General features: G+C 43.7%; 2 protein-coding genes across 3 annotated transcripts; both read left to right on the top strand.

Annotated features, from left to right (window-relative positions):
- The first annotated feature begins 442 nt into the window (after positions 1-442).
- On the top strand, positions 443-18,165 carry LOC4331995 (QWRF motif-containing protein 2). 2 transcript variants are annotated; one of them, XM_026024322.2, is made up of 7 exons: positions 443-675; positions 13,361-14,726; positions 16,382-16,501; positions 16,616-16,732; positions 16,820-16,909; positions 17,479-17,586; positions 17,677-18,165. In XM_026024322.2, the coding sequence occupies exons 2-7, from the start codon at positions 13,542-13,544 to the stop codon at positions 17,743-17,745; spliced, it is 1,689 nt and encodes a 562-aa protein (XP_025880107.1). In that variant the 5' UTR covers positions 443-675; positions 13,361-13,541; the 3' UTR covers positions 17,746-18,165. The 2 variants fall into 2 exon arrangements, with proteins under 2 accessions (XP_025880107.1, XP_015628604.1); XM_015773118.3 differs by lacking the exon at positions 443-675 and having other exon boundaries at positions 13,281-14,726.
- Positions 18,166-24,849: 6,684 nt separating this feature from the next.
- LOC4331994 (probable N-acetyltransferase HLS1) lies at positions 24,850-26,684 on the top strand. Its single transcript, XM_015773772.3, has 3 exons — positions 24,850-25,215; positions 25,308-25,465; positions 25,594-26,684. The coding sequence occupies exons 1-3, from the start codon at positions 24,925-24,927 to the stop codon at positions 26,456-26,458; spliced, it is 1,314 nt and encodes a 437-aa protein (XP_015629258.1). The 5' UTR covers positions 24,850-24,924; the 3' UTR covers positions 26,459-26,684.
- The last annotated feature ends 9 nt before the right edge of the window (positions 26,685-26,693 follow it).

The raw sequence follows: 26,693 nt of genomic DNA, 5'->3' as shown, positions 1-26,693 counted from the left end.
TTTCTTCAGTGTTCTTCAATGTTAGATATTCAGAGTAACCAAAGTCATAGGCAGTAATAACATTTCAGTACTTCCCAGAGACTAATCACTGCAGCAAGAACCCTGCAATAATCTGCAAATCTTGATGAGCTAGTCAGTGATCAGTACTTACAAAGGTCCAGCTCTTCTAAAAAAGATGCTGCCACTTTACTGTGTGGATGAGCAGAAGTCAGATACCAGTCACACCTTTGTACACTAGTGCACATGCACAAGCACATGGCCAAATGGTAATGTGATAAGAGTTTTTTCTTCAGTGGCTAATACTGAGAAAATTATGTTCATGAGAAAGTAGATACACTGTTCCAACCTGTAAATTAAAGAAGAGACCGTGTGACCCCAGGATTGAATAAAAGAGAATAAAAAGGGAGCAAGAACCTCCTTAGAAGCAAAGGAGGAGAGGACAGGGAAAGGTATTTAGAGAGGGAAGGGAACTGTATGAGGGGGCTCACTTAGCTTAATCTGCAAATAATAGCTGCTTTTAAGGGCACTAAAGCTGCTTCTTGCTGGGTTTTGGAGGCTCTTTTCTTAAGAGATCAATTGAGCAGCTGGTCTGGGAGGCTGCAGTTTCAGTCACCTGCTAAGCTTCTCCCAACCTGATCATCTGTGGGAACTCTGCAATCTGCATTGCCAACTCAGGTACTACTGCTAAAACCTTCTCAACATTTCAAAGTTCAGATTTGCTTTTATATCGCAGCTTTTGTGTTTGATTCGTTCTCTTCGGAATCTTGAGATGCCCTCTGGGCTCTGATCTTCTTTTTTCAATGACATTTGGCATTGCCTGTTGTTGTTCCTACTTCTTTAATGCATTGCATTTAAACCGCATCCTGTCTGCGTGACAAAATTGTTCACTGTTTCATGCTAAGCTTGATGACGAGTTAGCCAATAAGATTCCCAATAGATGCTCTGATCATTCGACCAGTTTAGAATGACTTCCAAGTTGAGGTTTTGATTAGTATTCAGAATGTTCAGCTGCATTTCCGTATTGCAGCAGAATTCAGAGAGGGATCAAATTAAAGTTCAGACTAAAGAATTTTCACTTATCAACAGCAAAGTTCATTCAAAAAGTACTAAACTACTAATAACCAATAAATCTTCTCTTTGGGGGAAAAAAACAACATAATCATTCATGCCCAAAATAGCTTCCTCAGAACCACTCACTAACCAACTCGCTTACATGAAATCTACACGTAATAATCACAAGTCCCAGTGCTTATATACTCCCAGCAGCTGGTGTCCTGGCGCTTTCAGAACGAGGCCGATCGATCGGCGTGTCAGCAGCAGGAACACCGTGATGTGTCGCTCGCAATCTCACATGCAAAAATACGGCGAGAAGCAAACGGCTACGTGCAAGAGGCTAAATAAGAGAGAACGCGCGAAGCGTCCAGCGACGCTCACTCACGCTCCCAAATCGTTGCCGCATCCCTGTCGCCGAGGAGCGTACATACGTAGTTTTCATGTCGTCATGTATGTATTGTATGCTGCTAATCGCCATCTGAATAGGGACCTTTTGTTTTCTTTTCTGAAACCGGTATTAGCTTCTCCAAGTACTGAAAAAAAAAGTGTTGCGATATCTGGGGGTTTTTTGCGTTGAAGTTGCACCTCCTGATCAGCAGAAATTCTCTTGCAGATAGTCATCTGTAACTTAAAATATTCTTTTAAGATAATGGCTCTAACTTAAAATGTAGAGTGATTTGTTAGTTCTTAAGGAGGTATATCAAGAGATATCATATTTTCTATTAAAATTTTATATCTCTTGGTACCTCCGACACTAGGAAATACGGAAATTTCTTTTTTTTTTACTTTTTAGTACCTCTCGAAGATTATAAATTTTTTTTAAAATATAACATTACCAATTTGCTCCTATGGCTGAAGATACAAACCATTTTCATTATCCACAATTGGAAAATTTAATTATTTGTCGTTCTTTAGAGCATGACCGACTGTTCCTCTAAATCCAATCTCCTAAATCTCTTTTCTTTAAAAAAAATCTATAATGAGAATTTAAGGCATGAAAATATCCTTCTCTTCAAGAGATATCCTCATTTAAGTCCCTGAAATGAAATAAAAAAGGTGAGCTCCCCCAATTCCCGCACTGCGATATCTCTTGCAGCTGGTGCTTAGATTCCACTTCTCTTTGCACGGTGGGAAGAAGCTACGAGCGAGGAATCGGGAGCGAGCACGGCCCCAAACTTGTGGGGACCGAATTTGAAGGGAAAGGAAACTCCAATTCTTAAGCAGATGGTTAGAGCATCACCAAAAGTATTCCAATAATTAATTCCAAAAACTATGTGTTTTGGATTTTCTAAACTGAATGTAGAAAGCGAGAAAACCTATCTCTCCCGGAGAAAGACTAAAATTGAATTCCTATAATGAAAAGTGGACCCTCCCTTTAACTACCAATAGAGAAAATTAGTTTTTCTATGCACGAACCGCGTTATTTTTCCTCTGTGCGCGGTTATTTTTGCTCCTTGAAGTGGGGAACGAGGTATCACCGCACCGCCTCTACGCGCGAACTGCGTTATTTTTTCTCCGTGCGAAGTTATCTTTGCTCCTTGAAGTCGGAAACTCTAATGGGCGATCGATCACCCTGCCCATGGGGTAGCGATCGATCCCCTCCCCCCTCCCTCCCTTCACCCCTCCACCTGGTTTTCTTTTTTGGCACCGCATTACTTTCCTATTTTAGTAAATTTATACACCTCAAGTTTACACATCTAAAGTTTAGAGACCAAAGGTTTATAACTTAAAAGTTTATATATCCGATTCAAATTTGAATTTGAATTCAAATATTTTTTATATATAGTATTTCTATACATTTAAAGTTTATACACCTAAAGTTTATAGACCTAAAGTTTATAAGTCAAAATTTTATATACCCGTTTCAAATTTGAATTCGAATTATATCCGATTCAAATTTGAATTTGAATTCAAATATTTTCTATGCATAATATTTCTATACATCTAAAGTTTATACACCTAAAGTTTATAGATCCAAAGTTTATGAGTCAAAAGTTTACATACTCAATTCAAATTTGAATTTGAATTTATTCAAATTTGAATTTGAATTTATTCAAATTTTATAGACCTAAAGTTTATAAACTTTTATATATATATATAGTATTTCTATACATCTAAAGTTTATACACCTAAAGTTTATAGACCTAAAGTTTATAAGTCAAAAGTTTATATACCCGTTTCAAATTTGAATTTGAATTATATCTGATTCAATTTTGAATTTGAATTCAAATATTTTCTATATATAGTATTTCTATACATCTTAAGTTTATACACCTAAAGTTTATAAATCCAAAGTTTTTAAGTCAAAAGTTTACATACCCGATTCAAATTTGAATTTGAATTCAAATTTGAATTTGAATTCAAATTTGAATTTGAATTCAAATTTTTTATATATAGTATTTCTATACATAATTTTTTCTAACTTTTGTTTTTTTAAAAAAAATTGTGGTGTACTGTAGTAGGAAGAGAATAAGGGGAGAAGGAAGGGAAGAAGTGGGAGGAGGGGGGCGGATCTGATCGTTGGGCGATCGCCGGAAGTGGGTAACGAGATATCCGGAGTTAGGAACCTGTATTATTGGAAGACAAGTTGGGAATCTATTATATTATTAATGGAATAGAAAACGAAGCCTCCACGTTCGCTGTCATGGCCTAGAAATTCTCACATTAATCAGAGAAAAAGAAAATGCAGAGTCCATATAGAAATACAATTTAGAAATAGCTGAAATTCGGAATTAAAAAATAAGGAATATTAGAAGAGGAGACTAGAGTCCATGTAGAAATACAATTTAGAAATAGTTGAAATTCAGAATTAAAAAATAAGGAATATTAGAAGAGGAGACTAGAGTCCATATAGAAGTACAATTAGGAAATAATTGAAATTCGGAATTAAAAATAAGGAATATTAGAAGTAGAGTATAGAGTCCATATAGAAATTTAAAACTAACTAAAATTCGGAATAAAAAGGAGCCTCCACGTTCGCTTTTATGACCTAGAAATTCTCACATTAATCGGAGAGAAAAAAAGCAGAGTCCATATAGAAATACAATTTAGAAATAGCTGAAATTCAGAATTAAAAAATAATGAATATTAGAAGAGGAGACTAGAGTCCATATAAAAATACAATTTAGAAATAGTTGAAATTCGAAATTAAAAAATAAGGAATATTAGAAGAGTAGACTAGAGTCCATATGGAAATATAATTAGGAAATAACTGAAATTCAGAATTAAAAATAAGGAATATTAGAAGTAGAGTATAGAGTTCATATAGAAATACAATTAGGAAATAATAGAAATTCGGAATTAAAAATAAGGAATATTAGAAGTAGAGCATAGAGTCCATATAGAAATACAATTGAGAAAAAAAAAGAAATTCGGAATTTAAAAATAAGGAATATTAGAAGTAGAGTATAGACTCCATGTAGGAATTTAAAACTAACTAAAAATCAGAATAAACATAATAAAATGAAAAGTAGTGTTTAGAGTCCGTATAAAAATACAATTTACAAATAACTTAAATTCGAAATTAAGAAAAAAATAGGAAGAAGAGTTTAAAGTCAATATAGGAATACAATTTAGAAGTAATTGAAATTTGAAATTAAAAATTAAAGAATATTGAAAGATGAGTTTAGAGTCCACATAGAAATACAATTAGAAATAATAAAAATTTAGAATTAAAAAAAGAAATATTAAAAGACGAGTCTAGTGTCCATATAGGAATATATATATAATTTACAAATAACTAAAATTTGATATTAAAAATAATTAATAACTAATACATATATAAAATACAATATAAATATTATACATTAGTAGTTTCGTAAAGTTATTACAAAATTTAAAATTATGTTGTCATTTAATATATTTTAATAATATAATGAGAAAACATATATGCTATTATATGAGAGAAAATGTAATGATACTAGCGGCGCAATCTGCGCGGGCCATCATGCTAGTTATTAGATTAAGGAGGGTGTTGGTCATGCTACTAAGGATCAATTGGAACAATTTTTTTTCACCTAAAACCCTCTACTTTTAGGTTTGGGAGGAATTTAGGAGAAATATTGGCCATGTACTTAGGTCGGGGATTTGATGATTTGCCATGCTAAACCACTCGTTACTGATTCAGAGTCCTGCGTGCCATTGGCAAGGACGCAAGGTAATCTGTTGAGGGGCAAATTTGGCTCTAAAATTTGACACAAGCTCTACTAATTTCCATGCAGAGCACAAACAAAAGCCACAGTGGATCGAGTATCTTTTGTACACTAGCGACATTATCTTACGCTGCATGTAGATGTAGGAGTACTTTACAAATAGGAGTAATTTTAGCAATTCCACATGTTACACATGTGCATGACGGGATTGGAACCCTGAGTAGTAGACAGAAACATGTACAATCATCATGGGCGTCTGATTACTGATGCTTCCCTTGTCTGATCTCGTGCCTCTTATTGACATCATCACACACCATCTCTAGTCAAATTGAACTCAAAGATAACCAAACAGTGCTGATGATTGGGGTGGATTTGTAAATCCGTTCTAGTCCAAAATCTGGGGGAATATGTAAATGTTTATGACTCCGTACATTGCATGGCTCCATCCATGCATGGGAGGATGGAATCTTTCTTGGAGTATCTTGCTTCTAATTAAGTACCCCCCATTTGTCAGTGGACTATTGGTTCACTGTACTTGGCCAAAAACTGGGCTCTGCCTACATGGATCCATAATTAGTGAAACAAAGATGACAAATCATGTTCATTGTTATTGTGTTCTGCTTCTGCACTGCTGCCCCGACAGAGACTCAGCAGGCCAATAGGTTAACGGGTCAGTGTTTTCGCACTGTTCATACAGAAACCAAATGTTCAGTTTTCTGAAGAAAAAAAATCAACCGACTTTTCGCTCGTGTGTTAGGAGGGGATCAAATGTTCAATTTTCTGAAAAGATCCATCGTTTTTTTTTCTTTGCTCGTGTGTTAGGAGGGGCTACGATTTTTTTAGTGTCCAATAAGGTCGAGCCATGTTGATCCTTCATGTGGTTTCAAAATGCTCATGAACGTTACTGCGTGCGGGGTTTTCTTTTCTAGATTTGTTGTACTGTAAGATATCTATCTAAGGTTAATTTTTGTTAGAAACACACCATAAATATAGACACTCACCCATATAAACGCACACCCTACCCCTATGAAGACCTCCGAAAGACTAGGCCGACATATCTTGAGATCGACGAAGTCATCACAGGTGCATGGACTGGCATATTTTGAGATCGACGAAGTCACCACAGACGTCTCGCTGTCGATGGATATGTCACCAACCACTGAAAAAATAATTAACTATAAATACGAGTATATGTGTCAAGTCTTTGGACTTGAATATGGATGGATTGGTTTTAAAAAAAAATAACCAATTAAGTTACGCTTACTTCGTAAGGTGGTTTATTTTGAGATGGAGGTACTAGATGAAGCATCCAGCAGAAGCCATGCCGAGGCACCTGCGACAGAAAGGAGGGCCAGATATAGCAAGCACCGATGGTGGCGGATACGACAGAGAGTACGTACAGGAGAAAACGGCAAGGAAGCAGGCAATATCATATCCGGTCAAGTGTGAGGTGTGGAGGATGGAGGCCGGCCGGTGCCGTGCGTGGTCCAGGCCGTGCTAGCGCCTAGCGCCCGGCCCGATCGATCGATCGAGACCACGCGCGCCTTCCGTTTCTAGATCTCTTCGCTGCACCGCGCATGCGGCCGTTGCCTGCCTCGATGGCCAGCGTGCGGCGTGCCAACGCTGGCGAGCGAGATGAGATGTCCGCGGCGCGGCATGTGCACCCGCGGCTCTTCGTTTCGTTGGTTGGTTGGTTGATTTGGTCCCCTGAATGCAACGCCGAAACGCCACTGCGGCCAAGGGATCGTGCTAGCGTGGCTGGCATTGGCATGGGCCAATCAATCCCGTTCATTTCAGGCTGTGCCTGAAGCCTGCAGATGGATACTGATCCATCCATTCCAATCCTGGCAGTGTGTGCCTCGAAAGAAGATGATTCTTAATGCCACCTTACCCTTTACAGGGGCAGGCTGCAGGCAGCACCACTTCACACCAGCTTTCTTTATTTCTTTCTTTCTTTCTTTTTTTCTTTCTTATCCACAGCGAGAGACCGAGGCCGAGGGACCAGACCAGAGGGTGTACAACTACTACAGCGTTCGCATCAGCGGATCGCTGTGCAAAGTGCGTTGCGAGAGGGGAGGAGGGTGAGAATGTGAGATGGTGTGCTCCGGACCCCGGTGGCTTGGTTGGCCGCTGTCGCTTTACAGCCTCGCCCACGGGAGCCTGTGGGTTTCACGGTCAGTAGGCAGGCAGGCAGCACTAGGAGTAGTAGTCTAATAGATTTCGGCTGGACGAACACAACAACCAGAGTCTATAGGAATTTTAACATAACAGCTGTTTGCACCTGAAAGTCATGCCCGATAGATCAAGCATCATTTCCATATAAGTGATACAATTCTAGCCATATATAAACTTGGATTTCCTTTTCTAATTCCCCTTAGTAATGTATTGTCATTGGCGTTAAACTGATAAATATGATCATTCGTAAAAATAAAAAAGTAAATATGTAATTTTTGATTGACCGAGATTCGCTTTCGAAAAAGACGTTACCGTTCCCATTCCTACCTAAAACCCTCGTAGGCAAAAGGTGAACATGTGACGAAATGCGATCAGTATGGGATTTGTTAAAACGGAAACACTGTGAAATGAGATTCTTTAGAAAAATAAACAAAAAAAAATAGAGAATGGAGTGGTTTGGTACTTATGGTTGGACCGGTGGTGGCACATACATGTATGACCAGTTGAACTTCCCTCTCAGGTTGTTTGGCACATTCACCCGGTCGATCCATATATTCAACAAATTCATTAATTCCGATCTGGCTCGACTGAGTACTCAGACGTAAATTCTCTGTATCTATCAACATTTAATTGGTGATTTAGGCGACGTAGCAGCTAGCCATGAGCAATATACTAACATTTTTATCGACGTGACATGTAGCTTCATGCGTAGGTGGTGCGTGCAAGTAGGGACCGATTAAATTTGCGTACTAACGCAATTAGCTTTGCTTTCCGGTGATCATGCATGGTTTATTTATGACTTGACAAATGCACAGCATCACTGATTACACGTACAGCAACTCTACAAAGTGTACAGTGCAGTGTACTTAATTTTACAGTCGCTGCAGACTAAGCTAAGCAACTTTAGTGGTTCAAGCAACCCCATATTATATACAGACGAATTAAAAAGATTGTTATCGTCATGGACACATGGTTAGCTAGCTTATGTACAAAGCAAAAAAATACTTACCTGCTCAGTTCTTAATCTGTGAAATACTACTAACACTTTTCATTTGTCATATATTGACTTTGACATACAATACAACTAACCGTGATTAACGAGGAAAAGACAATCAACTAATTATATGGTCATGTCAGACGTATAAGGTTTTTACGCAATTACAATGTACCACTTTGAACACTACTTTATTTTATAATATATTATCAGCAACCACAAAATTAGTGTCATACAAAAAATACTTCCAAATACAGATTTTTTTTAGATAATGACTTTTTCTTGAAACAAGAACACATTATATATCCGTTTACGTTTGTATACTCTACTGTCCCGGATGACACCGATACTAAGGACGGGTGCTTAATTAGTATTGGCGCCATTTAGTTGGGGCGGTTGCTTGAACATGACTGATGAGATAGCTCTGCTACTTAGCACAGCTGAGCTACCGATCATGTATATTTTCTCCATGGTATTGCCAAGTTTGGTGAACTATGCTTGTCTAACTACCCATCTGATTAACTTGGAGCATGAGTACTGCTTCTATGCATGTGACGTATTTATAGTGTTTGCTAATTATAAGCACGTACTGTTCTGACCATGGCACACACAGAGATGTACAGGATGTATGTACGTACGGTGACCACTGTTCAAATGATCAATCAAATCCAATTAGGGGCTTGTTTTTTTTGCCAATTAATTAGCCCGTGTTACTTAACAAGTCACACACTAATTAATTAAAAGTTGCCTCACGCACTTGTCCAGTGGCCATGTGATGAGCTCCAATATATTATGGGGCGACCAATTTCAAGATCATATAGACTCGATAGTTTGGCAAAGAAATTGACATGTGATTGGCAATTAGGTTCCCATAGCATATTGTTTTCGTTTACGAGACGGCCTTGTGATGTTGTGGTTCCCAAAATGACGAGTGTGCTTGCTTGTTCTCCTCTCTGAACCTTAAAATAACATCTGTCAGAGAACTAGTGTGCCCACATTGATGCAATAATATACCGGACACAACTAATTAAACAACCGACAGTTATACATCTCTCTTCATCGAGAAAATATATATGCTTTAGATACTCAGGTCATAAATGTTTGGTGCTTAATACAAGATTAGATCGAAATATTGAAATTCAGACAATCAACTTTATATATTAGAATATAGGTTTGTAAAATATATTTTTCTTATTATATTATGATAGCACTTATCGAGACAAATATCTATTGATGTCTTCTTTTTTATGATTTTAAACTAAGCGTTTAAAGAATGTTCTAATTATGAAAAAAATTAAAAGTTTGATAAAATCTTATTCTAACCATCCTATATCTATGACCGGAGGAAGTACATAGAAGCACCGGGGCATAGTTTGGAACAAAGGAATTGAATTTTGTCCCGCACTTGTGTAAATACTAAATGGTGTTATTTTTTAGCTAACATTTTTTGGGCACGCCATAAAATTTTAAATGAGTCCAGCCATGTCAGGAAAATATCCTTCTGAATAATATATGGCTGCCTTTTTTAGGGCTTGAGAATTATTGTCACTTGATGAAGAGGCCTCTTTCCCAATTGGCAGGTTTTACTAGGCCCTGTAGTGGCTCCTGAACCTGACAGGACGGAAAACAAATTAGAGCCTCAAGTAAACAAATTAGGAAGGTTAGATGTCAAGCAAACAATGAGATTTATAGGAGAAGAAAGGCGAGGCCACAACATCGTTGTGAGAAGGACTACTTAGCGAAAAATACTATAGTTAACATGATGATGTGAGTCATAACGGAGGGGTTAGGGGAGATGGGAACAAAGCTAGCCAGATGTTCAAAGTACATGCAGTTCTCAGCTAGCTGTGGTTAAAAAGGCACTGTTTACCTAAACCAGAGAAAAAGGAAGAAAATGACATTAATTAATCAAATATGTGAAGGTGGTAGTTTGTGTGCTGTGCTAATTGATCCATTAGCAAGTGGAAAAGGAGTACCTCAACTGTTTTTTATAGATTATCACTCCCTCTATTCTTCTGTATTAATTTGTACCCTAAAAATGTTTGGTAGTCAATGTTTTACAACGTATTCAACATATTTTTTAAATAATAAACAAGATTTTCAATATAAAAATAAATAGATGTTTCTTAGCATTTTTAGACTAAGAAGTATAAGTATACACGGTCATCCAACTTTATGTGTTTGGCCAGATCCTGCAATTTTCCCTTCATCGGAAAACTAGACAATTATTCTCCACAAATATAAACAATTAAGTTTTGAGGTCAAATTATTTGATTTTATTTTCTTTACTCATACATGTAGTAAAGTTCTCATCATTATAGACACGAATGATTATATCACTTTACAGTTTTGGTATCACAAAGAAACCAACTAACTAGTTTAGTGGTAATATTCAGACTTTCTTGATTGATCTTTCTAATGGGTCACATAAGCAATCATATTTCAAAAGACTTGTTATTTAAGGTGTGTTCTTACTTCTTGGTACAACCATTTAGGAAATTGGAGATTTAGTACAGAAAGTCCAACAAGAAATTGGAGATGGTACCTTTCTTTTAGCGAAAGGAAACAACTTTCCCCTGTTTACCTTTTGTGTGCTATCCATCACTCTTTCTATTTATCAAAAGAGAAAAAAATTAAACTATACGTTTCTTGCTAGTATTGTTTAAGTAATCCTTTTCGGAGAAACTGCTCATGTCAATTTTTATACGTCGAGCCATTTACACTGAACTTTTCTACTAAAGAGTTGTTCTGGTGGGGCATCCATATTGTTGCTATTATTTTTTAGGTTTAATCAGAGGTGTGATAAAAATCAATAATTGTGACGTTTAACTGAAGAAAACTAAATCAGTCCCAACAACGAAGATCATAAGTAGCCATCACACGAGTTCACAACCGGGCCACATAACATGCGGTTCAAGCCTTGAAGTGAACTCGTGTTATCTCCTCCATCAAAATTAATTCAAGCGTAAATATCTCTAGTTGAAAAAAATCTATATGTCCACTACTTTTACTTTTGATTAGCTGATGATCTTAGTCAAACTCATAAGGTGCGTAACCATCGTGGCTCAAAGCTTTCAGGTGTTTCTCACTTTCTCTTTCAGCAACCAAAAAAAGAAAAAAAAATTAACAAAACAATGCAGAGCATTTTGATAATTTTTTTTCTTTGGTGTGATTGGTGTCCGCGTTTATAACAACGTTGCCTTCCTGTTTGCATCAATATCGCCCTGTCACGCATTCAATTAACTTTTTGTTACCTAGAAAAAACACTATTATGTTTTCTTATTTTCTTTTTTTTTTTTTGCATGTAGCAATCAAACAAAGCAGGATGGCTATTTGTTTGTAGATACGAGGTAGGAAATCAAGTCAAGCATATATAGCCAATACAGTAAAAATGTTTATTAATTCCATAATGGAGAATTATGTATCTTAACTTTTCTACAAAATTTGAGATCTAGGTCATGTATTATTATCCATATTAAATGAAGGCAGCACGGATTGTACTATAGCATTTTGGGCAACTCAACTTCTTTAAGCTTGGAAATGAATTAGGAGTACATCATTTCATTGAAGAACAAGATAAAGTTAAAAAAGCAAAAAACAATCCGGTACGTGTGCCTAATCCTCCCGCAAGTTACACGCACAAACACCCAATTACTAAACAATATAAACAGGACAAAATGTCCTTCGATTCGTTCGCTAACATCCTAAACTAAAGGAAGTACTACTAGACATATTCAGTCTAGCTAACCTACCCAAATCTTCTCAGCCAGTACTTGGCTTTCCAACACCAAAATTTGTCCCTTATTGATCGTTTTCTTCTTCACGTTTGATTTATCTATTTCAAATACAATATATATTTTATAAGTTGAGAAAACATGTATTCCAATTTCCTATTATTTATCACCCTTGCACTTCACTCCTGGCTCCCATTTCTCATCACGCTATTGCATTTACCAAGTTTTTTTTTCAAGTAAAAACGCTACCATTGAATCATCATCATATATGGAATCTTATACTGGCCACCTTGCTTCAACCGTCCGCACAAATGTCATTGTCCAACCCAAGTAACAAATTGACACGACCAATCACCTTTTACTTCTTGAGAAAATTTAATTTCCCATATTTGTTTTTTTCCATTAAACCTTAGCTACCAACGGGAATACATAAAACAAAACCATAAATTCATATCACCCACTTCTTAAATCTTCAGTTACAGTATTATTTTCCATGTCAACCCAATGAGGCAAATGTTGGAATCTATTTTGAGGGGAAAAAATCACATTTACATTCCCCACATTTTGAAATTCAAGGCGTGTAAAAATAACGGTCTTAGATAATACAAGACGTGTAAAATTAACGGTCTTAGATAGTTTTACCTTGGTTATCTTCTCCTATTTCAATACTCGTGTGTTTATAGAGGTGAGTGTGCGTGCGTTGTGAGTTTCTACGTTGTGCCATGTAATTTTAAAAAAAAAAGACGTACATAATTATAGATAGAGTAGCTTCTGCTGACTTTTTTTTAAGACAAACATGTAACCTACTCCTGTCTAATTCCTGCGCTTAACTAAATTTATCGAATTGTAAAACAGAAGGATTATCTCCCCATGGTTGATACTGTAAAATGTTCTAATTAACATCACTTTAGAAAGATCAAAGAGAAAGAAAAAGGCACTCTTCTCTCCTCTGGGACAGCTTGACAGCCACACTAACCAGAAGGAGGCCACACCCACACACAACCTGGCTGGAAGAATCAGCGGCAGAGCTGCACAACACAACACAAAGCCAAAGGCAGATTACAAAACGAGTAGAAGTAAAAACAACAGCAAAAGGCCCCAAAAAAAATTAAAAAAAAACATTGGAAGAGAAAAAAAGACGCAGAAAAATCCCCCACTTCACTCTAGTACTCTGCTTGCTTCTCCGCATCCATCAACCACTCACCCAGTTTTGCTGCTGCTGCTGCTCGTCTTCCTCCTCTTCCTCCTCGCAGGCGGCCGCGCGCGTCGATCCGGAGGCCGCTCGCCGCCGACGCCGCCGCCGCAGCAGCAGCCGGAGTGGGAGCGGGGGCGGCGAATCTGGAGCCGAGGGGACCTGCATTGCCGCGGGAGGGCAGCGGGTAGCTAGATCTCCTCCCCCCTGTGCCTCCTTCCTTGGACGGCCGCGGCAGCGGCATGGTGGCTGCTGCGGCAGCGGCTACCGCGCCAGATCCGGCGCACCCCGCGCGCCCGCCGCTCACGCCGGCCCTCGACAAGCCCAACTCCGCCCCCGCCGCGCGCCGCCCCGCGCGCTCCAGCAAGCCGGTCTCGTCTCGCTACCTGTCGGCGGCCGCGTCGCCGACCTCCTCCACCTCGTCGTCGTCGTCGACGTCGTCGTCGTCCGCGCCGTCGTCGAACCGCCGCTCGCTCTCCGCGCAGCGCGCGAGGTCGTCCACCCCCCCGCCGCAGCACTCGACGTCGCCCACCCCGGCCCCCGCGGCGGCGGCGGCGGCGGTGGCGGTGGCTTCGGGGGGCTTGACGGCGACCACGATGCGGAGCCTCTCGGTGTCGTTCCAGGGGGAGTCCTTCTTCTACCAGACGTCGCGCGCGCCGCGGGCGGCGTCGCCGTCGTCCCCAGGCGGGCGGCGCGGGCCCACGCCGGAGCGGCGGAAGAGCGTGTCGTCGGTGCCCGAGGCCGAGAACACGCGGCCGCAGCACCGATGGCCGGCGGCGAAGCCCAAGGCGTCGGACCCCCTCGCCCGCAGCCTCGACTGCAGCCTGGACCGCAAGGACTCCATCCTGGCTGCCGTCCACCTGCTCCGCCGCTCCATGGCGTTCGACTCCACCACATCCCTCTCCCCTTCGGACCCGGCCGCCGCCGCCGCCGCGGCCCACGACCTCTCTGCATCCTCCGACACCGACAGCGTTTCATCCGGCAGCAACTCGGGGGCCGGTGATCCCCCACGCCGCGGCATCAGCGTGCCGGCGAGGTTCTGGCAGGAGACCAACAGCCGCCTTCGCCGGCTTCCAGAACCAGGGCTACCGCTACCATCATCCTCTGGCAGGAGATCGTTCTCAGACAGTCAAATGTCACCGAGACTGCCTGGCCGCTCTCCATCTCCAAGCCGCGGAAGCAGGGGCATGGCGAGCCCAGCAAGAGGGCGGAGTGGGGAGGCATCACCCAATGGTCACACAATGCAGGCGCCGGCAAATGCGCCATCTATCATCAGCTTTGCTGCAGAGGTGAGGAGGGCGAAAAAGGGGGAGAACAGAATTGAGGAGGCACACAGGCTGCGGCTGCTCGATAATCGACATTTGCAGTGGCGATGCATCAATGCTCGGACAGATGCAGCTCTCCTGGTGCAGAGCTTCAATGCTGAGGTAAATTATGTTGACCTATCTGGTTTTAAGCTATAACATTCCAAAATCCTCTTACTGTTGGTTACTCATAGTATCCAATTATCCACTCTATGTATAAAACAATTAATGTTCTACTAGTTTCACTTTTATTATTGTGTTTATTTCACTTCCTAAATGCAAATGTGTGGGGGTACATTTGGGCCTCTGGGGTATCTGTAATCAGCAACTGCACATTCTGTTTCATTATTTGTTTGAATTCAGAACAATTTACAACTCAATGGGGGTGCTTGATCAATATGATTACTGAGGTCATAGTATTTGTTATATCTCGCAGACGAGGAAAGAATACAAAAGTTCCATTTTTATTGTGAGATATTAGTCTTTGAGGACTGTAGAAGCCTGATAAGTAAGTTGGTATTTGTAGACTACTAAAAAGGTTGGGACTGGTTAGCTGCTTATTTACTAGTCCTCACGATAGTTGCATTGTAAACTAGGGTGTGTTATGCTGCAAGCGTTGCATGCAAATCTTGACTAAAGGAGAACCAATGGAGCTGCTAATCACTTGCTCCCTGATTTTGAAGAATTGAGTTTTGAATATTCACCTTCAACCCATACCTATCGATTGTTTATGATCCATTCAGAAGTCCCATGAAGCGTATTAATAAAAATAGCACTGTGGGGTTCAGTGCTTGTAGTGGACTTAGTTTGGTGGGCAAATGGGCATTTGGGTGTCATATTACGAGAGAATCTACTCTATATTGTATATAGATAAATTTCAGTAGTCCTTTAATTACTTGGTTCACATCAAATATACTGAAACTGTAAGATATTTTCACGTCCGCAGTCATGTCTTGATTATTTTATTTAAACCATTTTTTTCTGTATGTACCACTTCAAACAACCAGTGCTGTAGCGCATTTCAATCGCATTCAGTAGCTTTAGGGTGTGTTTAGTTCATGCCAAAATTGGAAGTTTGATTGAAATTGGAACGATTTGACGGAAAAGTTGGAAGTTTGTGTGTGTAGGAAAGTTTTGATGTGATGGAAAAGTTTGAAGTTTGAAGAAAAAGTTGGGAACTAAACCAGGCCTTACATTTCAAAGAAATGTTATGGCAGATTTGCCCAAGGAGACTTCTTTTAGTATTAGTGTGAATGGTTGGACCCATACCCCTTTGTTTCTGTACTGTTAGGTTACAAAAGGATACTGGCGCGATGTTGCTAGGGATGTTGGCAGTGTCAGGATTTAGATGACTTAACTCGTAAATCGTAGTCTAGTGACTTGTCAACTTTATTGCACTATTAGCGGCTGATAACTTGATTGAAATTATTTCTTGGTCAATAAAGTCATCTGGGATATATCACCTAGGTCCTTGTACTGCCTTTGATTAATGAGAGAAACAGCCTAGATACCAAATTTTACATTTCTCCATCTTTGGTTCCAATTTGGCAATGCCTTTGAATCAAATGTATTGTTTTAGATTCCAGATATGGATTTATGTGAAGGTGCACTGTTTTGTTATTTTTCTTTGATAGCTGTGTACATTGGAATAAACCATTTGTTTTCAAATGTATTTGTTCTGACACTTAATACATTGAGCTGTATGCTCCATAGAATGAAAATCTAAAAAGGGTTGAGCTACTATTCTAACTAATGTTGCTTATTTCACTATTTTTCAGAAAACTCTGCACAGTGCATGGAAGGAAATATCAAAATTACGAGACAATGTCAGTTCTAAAAGGAGCAAACTCCAGCTTCTAAAACAAAAGCTCAAACTGTTCGCTATTCTTAGAAGACAGGTAAAAGAGATTATATCTATTATTGTTTTAGCTATTTATGCAGTTTGCACTAGGATTTGGTAGCATTTCTGGCAAAGTTGATTGTATCTAAGTGCTTCTATTTGACATGTTCAGATATACTATCTAGACGAGTGGTCTCATATTGAAAAACATCATTCAAGTGCTTTGTCAGCAGCAATCGAAGCACTGAAGGCTAGTACTCTCCGTCTTCCAGTTGTTGGTGGTGCGAAGGTTAGGATTTTTTTCATAATACAATATAGTTATCTGATATGATTTGATATACCCCTTTGGATAGTTTTAATGTTTCTCTCTGAGCAGGCTGATGCCCAAGGTGTGAAGGAAGCTGTTAACTCAGCGGTGGACGTGATGCACACAATGGCATCCTCAATGTGTACTTTGTTGTCTAAGGTGCATATGTCCTATCCTTCTTCTCCTTGATATCTCTTTTATCAAGAATGTAATTTTCATATCTAAATTGCAAAGTACGTAGATTCTTTAGGTCCATCCTGATGGGTAGCTATGGTCATACATAATTGTGTACTCTTCCGGCATATATATTTTTGTAGCTATAAAATCTGAGAGATAAGACAATTTCCTTGTGGCCAATTACCTGAGTGGACAGCTAACAACTGCAAATCTTTCATGAATGATATATTTGATCCAGCGTGCATTCAAATCTATTGAGGTATTTACAGGTTTATGGAAAGTTGGAATCCTAGAATCCCAAGGAAAACATGCCTATTTTTTATGTTTATATCGAACTTGAATCACTGCATTGAATATAAGCTGGCTAACCAGAACCGCGATTTGTCTGTAAACATAAGCTAGGTGTACTGCAGGTGTTTGCCTGTTATGTGAACATTACTTGATTTGTAAGGCCTTGGACAATGAGGCGACTCTTACATGGGCATGCATTTCATGTAATTCATGGCGTATTTGCTGTGGCAACCTCTGAATCATGTTTTATTGGTCTTCAGGTGGAAGGAACAAGCTCTGTGGTGTCTGAGCTTGCCAAACTTGCAACACAAGAACAAATGTTGTTGGATCAATCAAGAGATCTCTTGTCCATGGTCGCAGCAATACATGTATGGAGAATTTCTGTAATACTTTTATTTGATTGTACCCTTGTATATTGTTGTTTGGCTCATTGTGTTAATTATATATTTGAAAAACAGGTTAAACAGTGTAGCTTGCAAGCTCATATGCTACAACGAAAGCAAAAGCAGAGCCAGACACGGGTGTAGATCAGTTTGTCTTGCCACATTGGTGGTCAACTAACATCACACGGCCTCATCTTTTCACACTGGAGACTGTGCTACAGGTAATAAAAGCTGTAACCATTTGTTGGGTGTGAAGTGTGTCCTAATCTGCTTTGATCTCACCGAGTGTAGCTGATTCATGTAATTTTTTGAGTGCATATCACCATAGAAATGGCCCCTTTTACCTGCAACAGTTGCTGCAGTGGATGTATACAGAGAACCTAGTGTTGACCAAGGATGAGCTTTCTGTAGATATGAAAAAAGCTTGTCGTTTGCGTGCCTAGCTTTGCTGTGTTGCGTGCCTCGCGTGTTGATGATTGGTGTTTTGTATTCTGGAATGGAAACAGTTGTTAGTTTGATACGGGTGTTTTCATGGCAAATTAACATGCAAGTTGTTCATTCTAACTTGCTCCGGGGCAGTATACAGACGTTATATGTATGTCTCATGCTTATCCTGGAACTAATTCGTAGCGCACTAAACCTTGTTGTGATTGCTGTTGTTGAGTCGTGCCTTGTGCGACGTGTATTGGTCCTTAGTTTTGGGGATTCCGAGAAGTCCCTAGAACACACAATTCACCTACATGTTGAACTACACTGAAATCCAAAATTTCATTTTGAGACGTGCAATGCAGAGTCTAGACTTGGTTGGCGGCGTGAGGGCGAGGAGATTTTTTTTTAATTTTTAAACTTTTTTAATTTTAAAAATAAACCATTCTAAAATTTATTTTAGATCCGAACTTTTTGGCCATATCGGTCGAACTTTTTGGCCACATCAACTGAGCTGGAGTGGCAAAACAATATTGTTACACTGGTGTTATTTAGTTACACCGATCTCGCTGGCGCTGGCGTGATTGTTATTTGGTCACATCGGTCTGGGCATCGCATGATAAAAATGTCACGTCCGCTGTAGATGGCGTATCAATGTTGTTTTGCCACGCTAGATAGACTGACGTGGTAAGGTTCAGATTTTGAAAATAAAATTTGGAAGGGTTTATTTTTAAAATTAAAATAAAAAAATGTTCAAAAAAAAACTTTTAAAGAAAAATCCGAGGAGATGAGAAGATTACACGTACCGTAAATGGAAGGCCCTGGTTCTGTGGGAGAGCGAGAGGTTTCGGTTGGCGCATCGTCACATCATCGGCGATGGTACATGTCGCGGAAACCAACCCGCCACCGTCAAGTCAGGGCGCCCCCGTTTTGCATGCCCACGTACGGATGACGCAGGCGCCGCGGCAGCAGCCGCCTGCATCCACCAACTGCCTGGGTGCCTCCGGTTGAGAGCGACGGGAACACCACGAGGCGAACAGGCGAGCCGACCAGCGCGCAGCACCCCCTCGTGCTCTCGTTGGCGCAGGCCACCGTCCCCCCGGTGCGTCTGGTAGGAGGCCGTCGCTGGCGGCGGCGGGACAGCGGTTGGGATACTGGGAATCCGGGATGTGGCGTGTGCATGTGCCACAGCCGCCGGTGCAGATTTGTGGGCTCTGCATGCAGCGGCCACACACCGACGCTGCGTCACAACTCAGTAGTTGGGTTGGGCCAACAGAATGAGTTAGCCCGGTTTGGATGGTCTAGGCCTTGAGCTTCAACGTCTTCAGCTCGATCTGGGATGGCTGCAGTCCCCCTGAATTCTGGCATTGTCAAGTTTGCTTGCCAGCAGGCATTAGCTTTACATCTTCAGCTAGGTTCACCGTTTTCACAATCCAAACCTACAAAGTTTCAGGTTCCTCTAGAAAAACAAATCCACGGTCCCGAGTCTTCCTTCCCAAGTGGTATTTTTCTGGTGGACGGCATTACATATTGCCGTAGCAACCGCGCAAGTCCACTCTTTCTGCCTTCAAGTTTTTCCTCCTTTCACTCAAGTGTTCAGCACTTCAGCAATCCTCGTAAACATTTCTGGACTGTGAGATCAGAGTATCAGACAGGTCTCCATGCCAACGACCGAATGTCTGTGCATATAGTAGACTTTGATTCGAGTAGACTGCACAATGTCTATGCATAGAGTAGACTCTGATTCGAGTAGACTTCACCACTCTCAAGCTCCTTTAAAAAGCATTCAAAATTGAGAAAGGAAGACTTACAGAGAGACCTGGACTACAAAAACGTGGCCTTGCGTTGTGTGCACTTTTTTGACCCACCTATCCTACATTCTAACAATTTGTCCAAAAGAAGCATTCAAAGATTTGATCTGAAGTTCATGTCAAGAATTATACTGGAAGTACCTGTAGACTGAACATTTTTTTTCTGATCTAGTCGTAATGCATTAGCTTGATCATCATTACAATCGCTCAATCAGTAGACCAGAGCATCGACGCTCCAGAAAATTGGCATCCCAGTCCATTCGGCGACTCGCCATCTCAAATATCTGCCTGTCCGTTGTCTTTATTACGAGTCTTGTCTTGCTTCCGTCAGTTGAGCTGAGCTGTTTCTGAAGAAAATTCAGCTGAACTGTTTTGGCTTTGAGCCACACCTCCCTTTTGTCCCGAGGATGGAGCAAGTAACACAACGGCAACAGCATGGTGTACCTGCCAATATGCCATCAGCCCATCACAATATGCCATTTGGAAATATCAGAGCAGCTCCATTGGGAGTACTGAACCGCAGAAGTTACTTCGTCCAAAGCAACGTGTTCTGTTATTTCTGTTGCTGCAACGAACTGATGACGGAGACGACACCTGGAAAGCGTTGGAAGCGGTTTGCATGCTTGCATGGTCGATCGACCCGGTTGAGCTCGTGCCTACCCTGCTTTCCTCTCATCTGAACAAACCCGTTGCAAGTTAGCCTCAAGCGACTGACCATGGTGATAATTGATGACCTCCAAACGGCAATTAAACGACCATATATAACCTGTCACAATCACGCATATCTCTGTTGCTGGAAGAATCCGAATCCGAATATGAACACAGTGAGTACGATACAAATACAAATGAACGCAAAGTCGATATAGAAACAACAATGAACTGGCTAGTACTAGTAGTAGCAAACAGCACATGGAAGATGGAAGTACACTTGCTTGGAGATAGATATCCCCCCGTGTGGCTCCCACGATTGTACGCTTTCACGATCCGTGCGTGGCCGCATTGCCCATATGAAGGTGCATGCATCCAGGACTTGACAGCTGACATTCCAATCAGCTTTGACACACTGCAGCGTTTTGCGAGAGATCGAGTTTGGCACCATTGGTCCCCTACGTATACGGGCGTGCATTTACTTGATCTAGCTAGCCAGGTGCCTGTGGGTCAGTCTCTGTGTGTCGATCAGTATCTCTAGCTCGCTATGTGCCAAAGCCGGCATGGCGAGAGTTGGAGACATGCGCATGAGCCGTTGTATCCATCTTGCTTGCTGCCTGGGACCATCTTTGGCAAGGATGCACCTGCCCAAGCTAGCTAGGCGCATGCGTGCGGGCGTGCGGATGCATGTACAACTTCGCCACGACTCTGATCGCTGCTTCTATCCTCTCTCTGTGTGTGTTTGTGTCGATCTCTGCTGTTTCGTCTCTGTGCGCTCGTCACGGCACTGTTTTTCTCTTTTGAGGTGGCGGCGCCTCTGATTACATCGCTTGCGCTTGTTGCTTCTGATATCAATCAGCTCTCGCGCCTCCATACCTCTTGTCGACGGCGACACGCGCGGCCCGGCCGGAGAGAGCAAGCTGAGTGAGCCGGCGTTGGCTTTCTCACGGCTCGATCGGCCGTGTCACCATCAGAATGTACAACACGGAAGCCTGCGCTGTGCATGCGGGGCTTTGGGCTTCCCCTCCTGTCATGGCAAGCATAATTTCTCTGGTGGACATGCTCGTGACAACTACGTCCACGTACCACCAGCAGCTAGCAGCTATAGCTACCACTATCGAGTATAGCAGTACAGTACTAGTAATATCTTGGGTCAACTGTCTGAGAAACTTGATCTCACCTTTCATTTCAACGGAGAGAGCAGCCACGTACGTGCACTTGGGCCGAACAGGTGTAGTGGCACTACTATAGTACCAAAAGTTGGGGTGTCAAGCGTGCTGATGATTGACTGATTTTGCTGTAGCATTGTCGGTCAAGATCGATAAGAATACTGTACTGGTACATTCCCAGCAGTTGGGGCCCATGCATGTATAGGGGGGGGGGGGGGTGGGGGGCAACTGGTGGTGGCCTACTGCGCCGCCGCCTCTCCATACCTCCCCGTCAGTTCCTGTGTCATGTACGGTGCATCTTCTTGATTGCACCCCTCGACGGTTAATGCACCGGCGGCGGGCTGTCTGATGATCAGTTTACCACATCGGGTTTTACCTCATGTTACCGATCGAGATCAGGTTACGTAGCTTGGCTTGTCGTTTGTAGTACAAGCTCCTATGCCCAATCCGGGACGCACAAACAAAGGGGTTATGGACTCAAACCGCATGATCGATCGGGTTGCGGATCCGTGCTAAAGCCAAGCTCTCAGGTGTGGGTCATTTCACGTGACCGGACCGCGAAATTGAAATCACACACCACCGTCGTCGCCAAAAACCGCTCCACGCTATCAGACACGGCTCGCCTTTCCACTGTGTAAAGTGGGGCCTTTTCCCCTGGTTTGTACGGCGGAAAAAACAGCGCGCGCCACCGAAACGATTGGCCACACACACCCCCCACCCACAACAAAACCCACCCCCGCGCGCCGTGCCTCCGCCGTACGTCGCGTCGTTACGTCCCGGGTAACCACCAGCTGTTTCGCGTCTCGCGCGCTCGAGTCGGGCGACTGACGCGTACACGCCCCGCCTTGTGATCATGAGCCGCCGATGACACGCGCCGCCCGGCTGGGCGCCCAACCAGGAAACGACGAGAGATCACCGAGCGCGCGGCGGCACGTCGTTTTCGGCGCGGATACGCGGTCGCGGGGGCGGATGCTGTTGCCGTTAACTGCTGGGGGGCCGGGTGTCCCGTACTCCCGTGGCGCGGAGCCGAGCGAGCGCCCGAGCGCGCGTACGTCGGCATCAGATTCGTGCATGCGCGGCGCTTGCCTCGCTCGCCTCACATGTCCTTTCGCGAGTGGTAGCCCGTAGCTAGGGAGGGCGCGATATACTCCTATCGAACAGTAGAGGCCGTAGGCATGTCGTCGTGACAAGGAGGACGTACGATGCGGTTTGTTTTCGACTACTGTTCAACGGTGCATTTCTGGTGATCGATCTAGTCACATCTATGCTCATCCACTTACAGACAGGATCGCTTTTCAGGGAATTATTTGAGCAAGATTTCTACACTACTGCTTTACTACTTTTCGGTCATGGCCTCATTGGAGCTCCGGTGTTTCTGTGTCACCGAAAGATTTGTGCATATATATTAGCTTGTACACCTAGTGCCCTAGTTACTGCATCAGTCTGTGGGATGCAGATCGTCTGCAGTACTGCTCATTGATATATGGATCCCACAGCCTCTTAGGTCCACATGTCAGTGAGCAGTACTGCAGGGAATATCAATTGCATTCTGTTGCTAAGGTTCAGATCAATGATATTAGACTTTGTTAAGGTGTAGAATGCTAGATAAGTGCGAATGAATACGTGCAGGTTTAGGGCAAAATGTCATGGTAGCTCGCCCCCTGTTCCGCGAAGCTTTTGGTCTCTCGATAACTCTCGATCTGAAACGCATATAGGGCCGGGTGCATTGCACAACACAGCACAAGGCACGCATGTGCATTTGGCATGAGTGTGAGAGATGTATCCGGGGCATCTCCTCGAGCTCTCTTAGAAAATTGTGCAGTGGTCAGGGATCAAACTATCCAATTAGAATTAGGCGTGGCTTTATACTGTCCATAATCCTTTCGATTGAGAAATTCACGCTCCATTTAGGATAGAACAGAAAAATAGGGAAATGTTTCCCCACTTGGCTCCCTTCATCCGACAAGTTGTATCGCCTAACTAATAACCGTGTTTGTATCGGCACAAATTGACGCAGAAAAGGATAGATTAATCCCATGCAAAATGGATGGATCGATCCACAAGTTGAGAAGAACGCTAGCTCGAACAGTTTGCTAAAATGCTGTTACTGTATTCTAACTTTGCCGGATAAGCTTAACTATTGGAGAGTTGGGCGCCTGGGTGGGCCCTATCTCCCCTAGGAGAGAGATCGCACTGCCGCTTTTGATTTTTGACTGACTCGGAAATCCATTCCCTCTGCAACGGAAACGTCATGGTAAAACCGACCACGGTTAGTGTTGCAAATCTTTGTAACGCCACCAGTGGCCGACCTTTTGTCTGATCACCGCATACAATTATCGATCTTTTTCACAGGTGGATTCACAAACCCAATCATGTTAACAGGGTAATTAAAAGCTAAGCAAAAGAGCTTCATCGTGGCAGGATTTTTAAGCCTCAATCCACAGCAAAAGAAAAGATCCAGTGGTGCTGTGGTGCATGCATGCACGCAGTTAATTTCTCCCCACCACTCCAATCATACGCTCCACTCCCAGCCGACGCAAGTTAATTCATCGCACAACCCATAATTAAATTGAACCAATAATAACTGTTTTTTTGATGGAGTCGTGGATGGATAACGCCACGCAGATAAAATCTTTTTTTTTTAACTTCATCGATGCCTTTTTATTCACCCAGCAGGTTTAGTGATATCACGAACCACAAAGGCATTTACAAATTCTGGAAGGAGTCGATCCAAACGATGGATTGACCCGGGTCCCAACTAGCGCCTATTTTGGCAAGATCATAGGCAACACTATTACAGCAACGGAGAACATAAGCGATATCGACATGGATAAAATTCAGCTGAATAACGCCACGCAGATAAAATCTTGAGAAGGAATCACAAAGCCAAACGGCCGCCGAATTAACGGTTGGATCGATCTCGGCCTCTCCTTTTTCTGCTGCCACCTCTGCTCTTCATATGCTTCTTGCCAATTGAATGAATTGATCGATCGATCGATGTTGCTGCAACTTGCATACATGGCCGATCATATGCGCCCGCGCGTATATGCGCGCACTTTCCCTCTCCCGTCAACCGCGCCCACATGATTCAGGGGAGAGAGAGAGAGGGCTCAGAGAAGGAAGTGCATTCGCGCGATATCTGCGTGATTACGTCCGTGCGTTACAACTTTTTAAAAAAATCTCACAGTTTTATTGTTATCCCTGCGAGAAAATAGAAGGCCGGAACCCCACTGCAGCCGGGTGCCTGTATATATATATGCTACATTCCTATGCAGAGCAGCAGAGTCGAGAGAGAGAGAGAGAGAGAGAGAGAGATCGATACGGTTGCGAGATTGATCGATCGATCGATCGATCGGATATATGCCATGATGAGAGATGAAGAGGAGGAGGAAGGGGTGGTGATCATCATCCGGGAGTACGACCCATCGAGAGACCGCGCCGGCACGGAGGCCGTCGACCGGGAGTGCGACGTCGGCCCGACCGGCGGCATGTCGCTCCACGCCGACCTGCTCGGCGACCCCGTCGCCCGCATTCGCCACTCCCCTGACTACCTCATGTTGGTACGTACTACGATCATATCGTGTCAGTACGTACGCTGTTTTGGTGGTTGTGTTTTCATTTTGTAGTGTGTGTTGTGTCTTGGGATGGAAAGGTAGCTGAGACGACGTCGGGCGCCACCGGCGGACGGATCATCGTCGGCATCATCAGAGGCACCGTGAAGTCGGTCGCCACCGGCAAGAGCTGCCCGGGCGCCCCCGCCGTCGCCAGCGTCGGCTACATTCTCGGACTCCGCGTCGCGCCGAGCCACAGGTAACAGCAGCGGACTTGGTCGTTTCTTGTGTCCGCGGAGGCGCGGCGTCGCGTGGCGTGGCGTATCGTTTCGGGAAAGGGAAATGGCGCGTGATTCGCTCGGGGGGTTTTCCTGGCTGTGTGTGCAGGAGGATGGGGTTGGCGCTGCGGATGGTGCGGCGGATGGAAGCGTGGTTCGAGCGGATGGGAGCCGAGTACGCGTACATGGCCACCGACAAGTCCAACGAGGCGTCGCTGCGGCTGTTCACGGTGCGGTGCGGCTACTCCAAGTTCCGGACGCCGTCGCTGCTGGTGCACCCCGTGCACGCGCACCGCCGCCGCGTCCCGCGCCGCGCGGCCGTGTTCCGCCTCGGCGCCCGCGACGCCGAGCGGCTGTACGACGGCAGGTTCGCGCACGTCGAGTTCTTCCCCGCCGACATCGGCGCCGTGCTGGGGAACCAGCTCTCCATCGGCACGTTCCTCGCCGTCATCGACGACGACGGGAGGTGGCGCCACGGCGAGTGGCGCGGGGCCGAGCGCTTCCTGGCGTCCCCGCCGGCGTCGTGGGCGCTGGCGAGCCTCTGGGACTGCGGGGGCGTGTTCCGCCTCGAGCTGCGCGGCGCGTCGCGCCTTCGCCGCGCCGCGGCGGCCGCGACGCGCGCGCTGGACCGCGCGGCGAGGTGGATGCGCGTCCCGTCCGTGCCGGACTTCTTCCGCCCGTTCTCCGGGTGGTTCGTGTACGGCCTCGGCGGCGACGGCCCCGACGCCGCGGTGGCCGCCGAGGCGCTGTTCGCGACGTTCGTCAACATGGCGCGCGGCAGGGCGGCCGCCGTGGCCGTCGAGGTGGCGGCCTGCGACCCGCTCCGCCGCCGCATCCCGCACTGGCGCCGCCTCTCGTGCACCGAGGACCTGTGGTGCATGAAGCGGCTGGGCCGCGTCGGAGAATCGGACGGCTGGGATTGGGCCAGGTCACCTCCTGGCCTCTCCATCTTCGTTGACCCCAGAGAAGTGTAAGTAAAAGAAATCAGCGGCGACCAGAGTCAAGAGTGTAGCTAGACCGTACGATCTAAACCCTTTTCTTTTTTCTCTTCTGCATCTCGGTATTTTTCTCCTTTGGTTTAGGTGAGCCTTTTACACGGTTCGTTTTGGGAGGCAATCGAGTTTTTGTAGGATACACTGCCCTAATTATAATCGGAAAAAAGCCGGAATCGATAGCAATATCGAGAGCTCTTATCTTGTTGATGCTGCT

Source organism: Oryza sativa, chromosome 3 (assembly GCF_034140825.1).
Source record: "Oryza sativa Japonica Group chromosome 3, ASM3414082v1".
Taxonomy (NCBI): Eukaryota; Viridiplantae; Streptophyta; class Magnoliopsida; order Poales; family Poaceae; genus Oryza; species Oryza sativa.
The sequence above is the reverse complement of the archived record's forward strand: the minus strand, read 5'-3'. Positions and strand labels throughout refer to the sequence as shown.